This window comes from Paramisgurnus dabryanus, chromosome 22, assembly GCF_030506205.2.
Source record: "Paramisgurnus dabryanus chromosome 22, PD_genome_1.1, whole genome shotgun sequence".
NCBI lineage: Eukaryota > Metazoa > Chordata > Actinopteri > Cypriniformes > Cobitidae > Paramisgurnus > Paramisgurnus dabryanus.
Genome location: NC_133358.1, coordinates 5,048,630 through 5,062,640, shown reverse-complemented (window position 1 = coordinate 5,062,640; position 14,011 = coordinate 5,048,630). Strand labels below are relative to the sequence as shown.

General features: G+C 35.3%; 1 protein-coding gene across 3 annotated transcripts in view; it reads right to left on the bottom strand.

Annotated features, from left to right (window-relative positions):
• gpr158a (G protein-coupled receptor 158a) overlaps nt 1–14,011 on the bottom strand; it is a 130,224-nt gene that overhangs the window by 103,405 nt on the left and 12,808 nt on the right. For all 3 annotated transcript variants that reach the window (XM_065294640.2, XM_065294641.2, XM_065294642.2), the window contains exon 2: nt 10,072–10,177. In XM_065294640.2, coding sequence (XP_065150712.2) covers nt 10,072–10,177 — 106 coding nt within the window. The remainder of the gene's footprint in view (nt 1–10,071; nt 10,178–14,011) is intronic.

Sequence of the window (14,011 nt, the reverse complement as noted above, 5' to 3'; positions counted from 1 at the left end):
ATTTTAATAACATGAAAATGCTGTTACGCTCAACAACTTAAAAAATGGACCAATGCTGTTTTTGTTTAACAGAAGAAAGTAAGTTAGATATATTTGGAATGGCATGTGGGTGAGAAATCTTAAACGATTACTTTAAAATGCTAAGAAAGAAGGTATTTTAATATAGAAATGCATGCTTGCCCTTTAAAACAGATACTATTTAGAACACTATACCAAAATCTAACTAGATTTAGTCTCTGAACATCTGCAGAGCATTATGACTGGTATTAAAATGTGTGACAGGTGCAAGATATAGACGGTTTCATCGGAAGCACGCACATTCTCACGGTTACGCGTCTGGTCGGAACTTTACTTCCGGTTTCTGTTTGTTTAATGGTCTGACTAGTTGCTAAAATTAACTCTTGAGAGAATCCCTCGTCAAAAATAATAAATGTTAAAGACAGGCGAAAACGGCGATCATAAATCACCGCTATGTGAAGGGAGGTCTTTTTTATACACTTTAGCTAAAAATATGAACTAAGGTAATATACTTGTTTTTTTGTGTTTTTTTGCTTGTTATCTGAAAAAAAATACTCTAAAATGACTTTGTTGTTATTGATTTTTTAGGTCATTCTACAGAACCGTCCACTTTTGTATGGCAAGATGTCTTAAAATTGATTTCTTTTTCTAACATTTAAACTTAGACCATATTATTAGATTACTCTTTGACTTTATGAGTACACATAAATGACAGCTTTATGTTTGTGTGCATGTACTTAAAGACAGTATAAACCTTTTATTTTGTCACTGGTGTTACCTTACTTCTTCAGCAATATTAAAGGTGTTTATGAAATATATTTTTTTTTTAATTAGCTTTAAAGCTTGATTCTTAAGTGTAGCAGAATCCAACTAATTAAAATTTACCATCATGTCACATGTAAAAGATTTTATTTAATGTGAAAGAAAAAAGTCACACAATTGATACAACAAATCACCAGTCACTGGTGTTACTGATCGTCACTGCTGTTACCCATAAGGAAGATAACACCAGTGACAGTAACACCAGTGACAATTTTCATGAAAACTGAATTTTACAAAATTTCTGCTGCAAAGTATCAAACAACATGTTGTCAATCATTGTATATTCACTAAATTAAGTAGTTTCATCCATTTGTATTCTAGTTTTTTTTTTTAAATCACAAACAATAAGGGAGGTCATATAAGTGACTTAAACTAAAAGCTTCATATGAAATCATGAGATAAATGAGAAGATTTCTGATAACTGAAAAGAGACTTATATGGGCGTCTCTTCATACTGTAGATCTCCAGGAAATTGAAAGAAGAAAGTCAAGTGATGTCGTCATTGTGATTTTTATTTATAAATAAGAGCTTTTTGTTAAACGGTAACACCAGTGACACAATTCCAGGGGACCACTACTTTCATTATATATTTTATAATATCTATTTAGCATTTTGTCTTTTAACCATCATATATTTGATAGTTATGGACACATTATTGTATTTTAAATGGACTCTGGGGACGAGCACTTCTGTGGTGCTTGGAATTCTAATTAATAAAAAAAAATTGCTACATTGATGGCTCAAGAAGGTGTAATTGTTCAAATAACATTTTGTTTCATTTTAAAATATAAAAAAATTGTAACCCTAAAGTGTGTTTCAAGTGTGTTTCAATATTTCTTTAAAGGCTGGGGACAGAAAAATTGACATTTCCGTAGAATGACCCTCTTAGTGGAGTTTACCGGAAGTTACGTTTGTTCCACGAATGCCGTTTGTTTATGTTGGTACTGCTGACACCGTCTATACACTGAAGGAAGTCAGTCTTTGACATGTGGAAGATATTTGGTAGCTGGCAGTGTGAATTTTTTTCACTGGGTGGGTAAAAGTAAAGTTTGCACTAGTCAGTGATCAGTTACACTGTAAACAAACTACTGCTGTCAGTGTGTGCCAGAATCTCATACTGCATTTATGTTAAAATCATCATTATCATCAATACTTTACACATACTGTTACTGTTTAAATAAAGTAAAAAATGTTTTAGATACTTTATTATAATTAACTGGTACTGTAGCGGCTATGAATTTCCTAAAGTAATCTTACCACAAGTAAGCTGTGTTCATAAAAGATTCACAAAAATAGTATTAACAATTGCATTAAAAAATAAAGAGTTCAGCTGCATCTGACATGTTTTGTTTTTTTTTTGTAAATGAGCATTTATTATCAGGCTCTTATGTTTAGTTTCTGTAATTTCACTTTAATTGCAATGAAAAGGTTATTAGTCAGAAATGGAAATGCATTATTTTCACAAGTATCAATGCTTGCCAGCTTTTTTGGCAAAATCCTCCACTTCTACAAAAATCCACTTTGGACAAGATAAACAGATACAAAATCACTAAAGATGCAACTACAAACATTGCTAATGATGAAAATCAGAATTCAAACATTTGTGGGTGCTGTGATGCATGTGGCTTCACATTGAGGTTGTATTTAGGGCTGGGTAGCCTATTGGCAAGGTCCTCGCGATATGATACATACATGATGCATGATACAATGTATCACGGTACGATGCAATATGCTTCATATTGCGATACATTGCAATACTTTTTTTATCAAAAATGTAAAAAGGAGATTTTTTTTTTTTTTTTTAAAGCCAAAGGGCGCTTCCACACGTTGGTTTTAAAAGCTGCAGGCTTTTTTAAATTTTCTGCCATTTTCTCCCTCTTCTGAGACATTGGCCGAATGACTGTATATGACAGACAACTGGACAGCGACAACTACAGCAGCGGCGGAGGAGATTGTTTGACGCACACAGAGGGATTTGATGGTTTTAAAATACCGATACTAGAGATTGAAATATCGATACACTATCTTGAAAAAATTATCACAATAGTTAGTTGTATCTGTATTTTTGCACAGCCCTAGTTGTATTCAAGTCCAAGTCTCAAAAATCAACGTGGCATTTATCGCATTCTGCCAAAAACAGCATTTCTGAATTTGCCTGAGCCTGGGATTGAGCGGATTTGAAGAAAAAGTATTTGATAGACATATAATACGCCCCAAAAACATTCAGTTAATATCATTATCTCAATTTAATGGAGGTGGTGTTATCGACTTTTGCATCTGAGCTCTTCAAGTAATAACATTAACAGCAATTTATCTACCAATCAATATAGATCATGTAACTGGCTACTGTTTATTGTATACTAGTGATATACTGTTATTATTGGCCATATGTTGTTATTCTTATGCTGATGCTCACATTGATTTCTTACCCGGAAGAACCATTTACAAGATTTATTTTTTAATATTTAAATTCACTCCTCTTCCTGCTTTTTTTATAAAGGCTACTTTGTTACTGTATGTAGGCTCTCTTTATTAGTAAACTTAATATGTGCTTCTATTTTTAGAGGAGAGTTGCATAACCAAGCACAAGTTTCTCATAAACATTCATACCGCAAGATTAATAAGAAAAATCATGCTTTGAAAAACACTACACACACAGGTCTAGGCGGGTTGCTATTCAAGCAACATTATCTTGTCAGATTTCTGCTAAATTCCTCACAAAGCTCTGCACCTGTTTGACCCCTTTGCATGTTTATTTTTTCAGCTATAGTCAATATTCAATGAGTATATTTAAGTAAATTTGATCCTTTTATTTTTAGATTGCACATGAAACAACAAATCTGACTTTACAAGAGTGTTCTAAGCAGTCAAAAAAGTGGGGGCCTGTTGCCACACATTCATGATTGATTGTCATATATTAAGTACTGTATGGCGGCAGTAGTTTTGTCATGACCTGATCGATGTGATTCATGTGGTTTTCCGGTTATAGCTTACATTCCCCCACATGTGCTTTAGAAATGGAGCTGTACTCGCCCTGCCGCTGTCTATAATACCATCAAATCAGCATCCTATTCATTTACACGGTCTATAAATAGAGACGTTATGACAGCAGAGAGATGGGGAGAAGATAAATTCATCATGAATGAGAGCAGGACGTTCACACGATACTTACAAACACCGTGAACACAAAAACTAACATGTAACTGTAATGTAAAATCTTGACATTAACTGTGGAAAAAAATACATAACCCTCAATGACTTTTAAAAAGGAGATTTATTAGTAATGAAGGCAGCGCTTCACTATTACTATATTGGAACCACATACTATAAAAACAAGCATACTGATTTAGGCTAATTTGGGGCAGTAACCAACCAACTAAAAAGACCCTAACAACCACCTTAAATGCTTTATCAACCACCTTGAAAGCCCGAACAACACCAGCAAAGCCTTAGCAACGATCCAGGACACGCTAGCAACCACACAGGATGTCTTGTAACAACACTGCAATGTGCTAAATGCTTCAGAACATCTCCGCAGCTGCATAGCAACCACCCACAAGACTCAGCATCATGGCTATGAGGTTTGCATGGGCAAGCATAACTCACATTTTCTTCTTCATAAAAGTACAAATCTAGTTTTATATACATTTAAATCCACTCATCTTTATGAATCCCGAAATGATCTTCCCACACGCACCCTCTCGAAATTGGCAAACAAGATCTGTGCTTGCTTCAACTTTCAGTGCAGAATTGCATAACCAAGCATAGGTTCCTCGTAAACATCCATCAGCAAGATTAATAAAGAGAGAGGGAGAAACATGAGGGTGTGAAGTATATTTTACTTCCTCTCTCTGTGCTTTTATCCTCATTAGCACCGAAGACTATAGAAACCATACATCGCTGTCATAAAGCCGGCTACTCTAAACGTATTTCCTCTTACGCTTAATGTTTATCCTTTAAGCGACCTACAGAGAGACATAAATGGGGGGAAAGTAATTACTCCAACTCCAATGTATTTCTAAATATCAAACTTCAGAGGGGGTTCAGGCGTGCAGGCTCATCTGTTAAGTTCAGTGGCTTAAAGTAGCAATAACAGCAGCGTATGATCAATGCGAAACCAGCAGGTGTGTGACTCACCAGGAAAAGATAAATTCAAAGTGCCTCTGAAAATAGCAGGGTACCGCACCGAAATAAACGTGCAAAGAGAAAGTGGTGTCTCTCAGTCACGGATGTTTTTGTCTATTGTGCTTTTCTTGCTTGCTGCCGCCTATTCATACTGCAGCAGATATCTGACTGTCTGGTCTAAATCTGGCTTGATTGCATAACTAACTATACAAATACTAGAAAGGATGTGTGCTCTAGTCTAACTGTGTGTACAGAAAAGACAAAACGGAAGAAAAACTACATTTGAAATTCCCTGTGGTGTTTGTCATGCAAAATGTTTTGCTACAACATTATGCATGGTTGGCTGCTAGGATGTTGCCAGACATGTACAGTATAGGTCCAAGTCAGCAAAGCTCACCAACTCTGACATTTTGGTTTCTTACAGGTTCCTTCTATATAATATTTGGGATAAAAATGAACAAAAATCAGTTACTAAATAAAAAAGTGTTAAATATGGTCTCCTTACCTTCCCACGATTTACAATCTTTTTATATTGATTCATAAATAATTTATAAGCTGAGCTGTCAGTTCAGATTTTGTCAGAAACGTCAGTGGTTAGTTAATACACACAAGTATGTAAAGTAACCTGCAATTTTATGTTTAAAACAGAGATGGCAATATAGAGGCAAAAGTTACAGTAATGCTTAAAGGCACAATAAAATGTATACATTGATATAAAAAATCACTATCATGGTGTAATATATTTTGTTCATGTGTGTACTTCAAGATGTAATGTGTAAGATTTAGGTACATCTAGTTTTAAAGTTGCGAATTGCAAACAACGGCTTATCCCATCGCTAACCCCTTGGAAACGCATCATTAGTCTATACGGTGGCTGAAGCGGGACAAACATGTCAGAGTAGCCAGCCAAACAATGAAGGTTCTTTTAAAAGATGAATTAAAATAGTTTATAGTTAATTTTCAGCAAAACAATGTTATTGGGAATATTATTATTACTTGTTTATCACTGTCAGTATTCACTGACTTTAGGTGTGGTTTTAGCAACCAGCAAGCTCAGCTTCTCCACGTCCTGCCTCTTTACCCATTTTCAGTTATCGATGGCAGACACCGCCTACTATTGGCTTCAAAAAAGCCATATTTTCAGTCCATTTCTATATTTTTTACAGACTATGCTATGGTATGGACCTGAAAACATAACTGTAACGTCAATAGTAGAACTTTTTTTGCTAACATATTTGCTAATTATTTTATGAGATTACAATAATTATGTAGGATATCAATACATTAACAGCAATTTAAAGCCTGCTATTTTTACTTTTATGACTGAAAAAAAAAGGCTTTTAAAGGTTTTAATCCAAAAAAAATGTAAATTTCAATAAAAATGAAAAAAAACCTTTTTTATTATTCTTAAACTGGTGGTCTTCTTCCTCCGCTTAGTTTTTCAGTTTACAAAGTCCGTCATCTAAACAGGGATTAGACATAGGGCCAGCACAATTGGCTTTTAAAGGGGATGAGAGCTGAGACTCTCATTGGTTTATTGCATGTTACGCCCAAAACACACCAATTACTCATTAGGAGAAAATGAACAACCCTTTTTTACCGTGCGCTTAGCGCACTAACCATTTTTCCGTCGTTAAATTAGCAAAGGTGGCATCGGACACGCCCATTTAGACTGTGCGCCGTGCGCTTTAGACAATGCGCTTAGATCGTTAAAATAGGGCCCACAATATGTCATTACCATGTACAGAACTCTTTTTATTTATCTGTGCCTAGGTAATACGGTTTTACATTCTACGGCACCTTTGAAGTGAGTTTGTTTAAAAAAAATTGTTACCATGTGTTATTTTTTAAGTAGATCTAACTTTTACTTTTTTACAGTGTATAATGCCCATGTTGTTGCTTCTATCAATTCACGCTGTTGGCTTTGATTATAATATAATGGTTATAAAACTTTATATCATTACTCAATCAATGAGCGTGGCAGTGAAGGTAAAGAATACATCAGCTACACTGATGTTGTTTAGCGACCGACCTCTAACTGCGCACTAACAAGAATACTGTCGTATTGGTGCTTGCATTAGTAAACACTAAATGTAATTGAAGAGTAGAGCTGGTTCATTTTGCATCCATAATCAAACCAAAACCAAACTCCCAACCACAATACCACACAGAGAAGTCTTTGCTAATGGTTTTCTTGGTAGGATCCAGTAGAAAATCTCTGGTGTGGATTGTATTCTGCTAATATAGCTGCATTGGGCATAAAGAGGATCAGTAACATGTGGGCTGCTGTTTCGGCATCAGGCAATCGAGATAATGACAGTGAATAACTGTATTTTTGCCTACAAGGGCCCTTTGGTACAAAGCAGCTATATCACATCACAAAATCCTGATTGCGCTGCAGTTTTGAGCTCTATTTATATCCAGTATCACTGTGAGCGAATGCCATCATTACACCTGTGCTATGTAAGGTGGATTGAAGCTATTATGACAGAGGTCACAGCTGAATTGCATAATAAACTGAAGATGCAGTGTTGCTATGCTGGCCTGCGTATCGCACGTGCTCATACTGTGCAGTATCCATCGGGCGGTTGAGCACACAGAGCGTTCTCAATTATTCAGTGCACTCTGTGCAATCTATTACATCACATTCATTATGAAGGAGCCCAGGCCCTAAAAATCTATTCTCTTAATAATCTCAATCCTCCATGCATGAGCATAAAGACACTGAGAAAAATCATTCACTGTTGGGCCAGAACATCAAATGAAATAATTTCGGCTTGCTTATTCAAAACAAATTCAGAATGAAGACCACAAATTAAAAGAGGAATCGAAAATGAAAGATGGCACACTGTTGTGATTATGTGATCTTTGCACTGTTTGCAGGAGGTTCACAAAAGTTTAGATTGTTTGAGATTATTAGATTATGTTCTGCAGCAAACCAAAAATATTAAAGGAACATTTTAGACCAAAATGAAAATCTGGCATTCATGATCCTTCTTGGGGCTACCGCAGAGCATTGTGTTAATAACAACCAAATTATATTGAATGAAAAAAAAACTTTCAATATACAGTAGCACACAAGTTGTGCTTTATGGTACTTTTATAGTGCTTTTTGTTTGTTTTGGATCTCAATACATTCATTTTGTTATATGAACAATAGCAAGTGTGAACAGTCTGCTAAACTGTATTTACATTCATTTTATTTAATATTTAGTTTGTATGGCTGCTACCTTGGCCAGGTCTCTCTTATAAAACAGATCACTGATCTCAACGGGACTCCTGAAAAAATAAATGTAAAAAAAGTTTGTGCCTCATTAAAGGAATACTTCACTTTTATAAAACAAATCCCGATAATTTACTCACCTCCATGTCATCCAAGATGTTTCTTTCTTTCTTTGTTCAGTCGTAAATAAATTAAGCTTTTTGAGAAAAACATTCCCAGATTTTTTCCATATATTGGACCTCAACAGTTCACAGTTTCAATGCAGCTTTAAAGGGCTCTAAACGATCTCAACCGAGGCATAAGGGTCTTATCTAGCAAAACGATTGTCATTTTTGCAAAAAAAAAAGTACTTTTAAATCACAACTTCTCATCTTGCACTAGCTGTGTGACTACCAGTGCGACCTTACATATTACGTAATTACGTCGAAAGGTCACACGTTATATATGTGAAACGCACACTTGTGGATCATTTAAAACAATAAACTGACACAAAGACATTAACTTTTTCCCTGCCAATGACGAGAATTTCCGGCTTTCCGCAATACCGCTATTATCCTTAAACAACCCGGAAGTAGCACCTCACGTGAAAGAGAAAGAACTCCGTGTATGTTTTAAAGATCGCTCTGCATCTGATCTCTTTCAAAAGTCCCTCACAAAAATGGAATTATATCAGCATTTTGCTCAAAATTTGGTGTTTTTGAAGAAACCTACCCATATTTGAGAGGTGATAAAAAGGGAACTAATGAAGGTAGGATGAAACGTTTTTTTTTTTTTGAAAGCAGAGGGTCTGTTCTTTCATTTGATATATTGTTTGTTTATATATTTAAAGAAGAACATTTTCTGGAAGGCATTAAACTTTTGTGAAAATCATGAAAAATGCTGGCGCTGGCTGGCAAAAGAGTTAATTAGCATCATTCCACATACAACAACCTCGGAACGGTCCTCTTTCTCCACACTTGTATACAATGGAGCGATAGTTTTTCATACGTTATGTACAACCATTTGACCTGATAATGTAATACGTAAGGTCACGCTGGCGCATCACACGGCTAGTGTAAGACGAGAAGTTGTGGTTGTAGTCATTTTTTTTTTGAAGGGGGGTGTCAAAAATGACAATTGTTTTGCTAGATAAGACCCTTATGCCTCGGTTGAGATCATTTAGAGTCCTTTGAAGTTGCATTGAAACTGCAATTTTAAACTGCATTAAAACTGTGAACTGTTGAGGTCCAATAAAGTCCACTAAATGGAGAAAAGTCCTGATGTTTCGCAACTGAACATAGAAAGATATATTGAATGACATGGGGTGCGTACATTAACAAAAAAATTATGAAAGTGAAAGGAAATAAAGAAAAAATAAGGTAAAAAATAAGGAACAAAAAAGTCATACAGGTTTGAATGACATATGTCCCTGCTTTTAATGGCCATTTCCATGTAAAGGCATGTCTAGTTTAATATGACGCTTATAATTTTACATATTATGAAATTAATGAAAAAGTATATACCATTAAATTAAAATTTATTATTATAATCTATTAATAAGGTCAACAAAATGTGCAGTAATACAATATATTCTATTACATATAATTTAAAAACTCTTCCTAATTTTCTCAGGTTTTTTTTCTTCATCTGTCTTGAAAAGCTGCTAAAAAAGCACTATAAAAATACATTTGACAACTTAAGTACTTAACAGAATTTCTATATTAAGGGGGAAAATATTCCCTAAAACTAAAGAACAGAGGAACAGCTTAACATCAAAGTCCGACACCAATTATCAGGTCACAAATGAGTCGACTGAACTGCCACCTGCATGTAACAAGTTAGCAAAGCCTGGTGTTTGTTGAAGTATTAGGTCACTGGAAACAACGGCTTGAAGATGAACTCACCTCCATAGTGGTGAGGTTGCACCTGTGTGTTCCTGCAAACCAGCCATCTGCAGAGCACTGATCAATGTCCACATCCTGCAAGCTGACGTCCACACGAACAACACCCCTATATGATATTATAGAGGAGCACAGAGACACAGAAAGAGATTGTTCAGCAAAACATAAATCTCAGACACAGATACAGTGCAGTCCTTAAGTGCTTTAAATACATATAATGAACACTGTAAAGAAGTACAGCTGATGCTAGAAGTGATAAAGGAATAGTGATACACACACACACAAAAAAATGTACAGCAGCTTTGCATCACATTGACACCAATTGATTAAAGATATACAATTTTTGACACGTGTTTTGATATTTTGTGGCTGTCGTATCTATTACAAGATATTATTTTAGCCAATTTGTTCTTGCTCCATTCACTATAAAAGTAAATGACCATAATGGAGTGACTATGAATACTGGCAGTGAATCTCGGATCCATTAAGACTTTGATGTTTGTGCTTTGTTGTTTGTACCCATTGAACAGCCAATCATCAATAGGCTCATCAATACGCTCATCAATAAAGTCTTCCTGTCACCCCTTAGCAGTAGATGAAAAGAGGCTTTTATTTTCTCATCAGCAGTCATGAATAAAAGCAAAAGCTTTAAATCTCCAGCATTATACAGTGCGTACACACTATATATAACAAGCCCTCTCCATAGAGGAGCATTAGAGAAGAAATAGCTTGGCATTCTAATGCCACTAAAGCAAAATGAATCTGAATGAATGCCGAACCCTTAGGGCTAATGTGGAGAGCTACTGTACTGTATGTAAGGTCCATAAACATGATGTATGCACATATCTATTTTAGGCTGATAAAAGAGAAGCTTTGATTTAAAAAGCTTTATCATTTGGATATTGTCTGGAGCTTTAAAGGCTCAAAAATGAAGCAGAGTGACGTTGAATGAACCTTTAATGGCATCTGTCTTCGGTATGTTTATTTTTATTTCTCACAGCTGTTTGCACATCTACCATGCTAGAATATCCCAGAACATCAGCCGAGAATAACTGCGTTATAAAATGCAGGGGCCAATGCAATGTGGTTTTAAATGGATATCCCCAAATCTATATCAACATTTAAGGAGGTCCATATTAAAGCCACACTCACAAAAACATACTACCTCCCAAATTACCATGGCTTTGCTCCTGAGCCTTATTATCTAAGTTCATAAGTATGCTTTAATAATGGACACTAAATGAAATTACACTACAAATCATGTTGTAATGAGATGAGTGCTTTTACTTATGATTTGTACCTATTAAATAAACCTTTTTTGCATAAAATCACATATGTTACACATTAGCGTGCAAAAAATGGGTAAAATCGTAGTTTACAGTAAAAAAAATATATATAACAGTGTGAGAAAAGCAGCTGCAGTAATATAACATCACTTATTGTCTACTGGTGGTTGACTGATAAAATAGCTGATATTGATGCCTAGAGCTAATAGCTGATGTAATGTCATCATGTACATAACACAATTAAGTAAAAGCAAATTATATTCACACAAATGTAGTTAAATGAAAACTTATTAACTGATACAAATGTTTCTGCTAATCAGTTATGTATTGTCATCTAGTGACTAAACAGTTAATGCTGTGTTTTACTGTTACAGTGGAGCCCTGTTATCAAAAAGTGTGCAAAAATCAACTGATCAACCTAACCAACTCATCTGTGAATACTATCGATTTTCTTACAGTTTCAACACAAATTGCAAAAGCGCTGTTGCTCCAGAAAGCCCACAGCATGATCACACAAGCTTATGTTTAAGTTCTTATAGCTAAAGTGGATGAGGAGCATCCAACAGGGGAGTCAAAGACAAGCATGACCCTCAGCATGCCCTCCATCTGTTTGAATTATTTTATTGCTTTAAAAAGTCACCAACCTAATTTTAAATGTGATTTAGTTTGAGCAAGTGGGCAAAAAGGTGAATGTTTTTTTCATTGCCTGAAAATAAATATTTAATTTATAGTGGTGCGTGGGGCAAAAACTAACGCGGGGTTAGTTGTAACACGGACTGTTCAGATTGTTGCACAAGGTTGAGCGTTTTGCATTTCTGGTATTTTTTCACGCTGCCGATCTCCTGCAAATTATTGGAAATGTATAATGTTTTTCCAGAAGAGTTATTGATGAAAGAGTGTTTTGGTGGCATGTAAGTAAACTTTTTCATGATTTTTTTATTTTATAGTTTTTAATCATTTTGAAATATGTCTGCAGCTCTTAACAACTTTTTGTTTGGGCTTAAAAATATTTTGACCCTGCGGGTTTAATTGTAACGCTGTGTAACAACTAACCCCTCAGCACTTACGATATGAAAACCGCTAACGTTAGCGTAATTTTTGCCGTTTTAGGCCATTTATAGGCTACACACGAATGATTGCTGGCTGCCAACAAAATAAAAGTGCCTGTCTTATCAAAAATCATGTGTCAAATGTATTTTTGTTCACATCTTTAATATTGATTGAATAAGGTCACGTCAAAGATTGAAATCATAATGAAATGAATGGCTGCAGACTTTGGCCCAATCCCATTTCTCTGTCTTCCCCCTTCCCCCTACCCCTTAGTTTTGCACATTCACGTGAATTATTACAGACTGGGTCACATATAAAAAAAAATTTGTCATAATTGTGCTGCTTTTTCTCACATATTTAGACATTTCTATCCATTTATAATTGAACTATTGTTAGAAAAGGGCTGGATGAATGAATACATTGTGGATACCTGTCTATTATAGACAGATATATAAACAATATCCAACTAATATTACAACTAACCCCCTGTCCGTTACAATTAACCACACCTATTGGGTAAGTTGTAACGTTTGCACTTCTGCCATGTTTGGTGTAACAGTCCAAGAATAGTAAGTAAAAGAAACAAACTTTAAATGTTCATTTGTGGCAAAGATGTGTGTGTTGCTTATGTATAAATATAATTTATCAAACTCAAATATTTTTTATTGAGCCAAAACCAAAAAGTGTTGTGCCTCACTCTCCCCTGTATTGCATTTTTCACATTGCAATAATAAAAGTTTTGGGGGGGGGTGCATAATTGTTTTTAAAATTATGTGACAATGCAAAATTCTTAATAGTCTTAAAATTGATTTAGGGATAAATGATGACTTCATTAATACAATTTACCCCAAGAAGACAAGCATTTGCTAATGGCGCAGATGGATTTTCAGTCTGGTTTAAACTATCACTGTGGTATCAGTCAACACTGACATCTGATCAAAGACATCTTTATTTCTCCATCTATTTCAATTCTCTCTATTGCTCTCCTCCTCTCTCTCTCTCTCTCTCTCTCTCTCTCTCTCTCTCTCTCTCTCTCTCTCTCTCTCTCTCTCCCTCTCTCTCTCTCTCTCTCCCTCTGCAGTCACGGAAAAACCTCCTATCACCTTAATTGAAGCCTTGGCCACACTAGTGTGCTAATTTTAGTTTCTGTGTTCGTTAAGCACAGCACATCCTTCATCCAAGGTCAAACAGGACCCGTGGCTCTGTTTTTCCATTATTAACTCAGAAGACTGAATGTTGATTGGTTAACAGTGCCATCATTTTCTCTTGATGATGAAAAGCCTGCTGATTATTGTGATTAGTTTAAATTGACTGTAATTACGGTAGTAGACTTTGTGATATTGGATTGTATTTCAGACTTCTGTGAGATTGAAATGAGATCTGGAGAAGCTGGGGAGACCCGAGGAGAACAATGTCATGCCAAACCAAAACAATGCATAATATCTAGGTTTTTTTTTTTTTTTTTTTTGGGGTAAAACCAACATTATGTTTGAGTGTTGTGGGTGGTTGCCAGTGTGATGCTAAGGTGTTTTAGAGCGTTGATATGCTGTTGCATCTTTATTAAAATATTTAAGTAAAAAGGATACTGGACATAATTTTTGGCCATC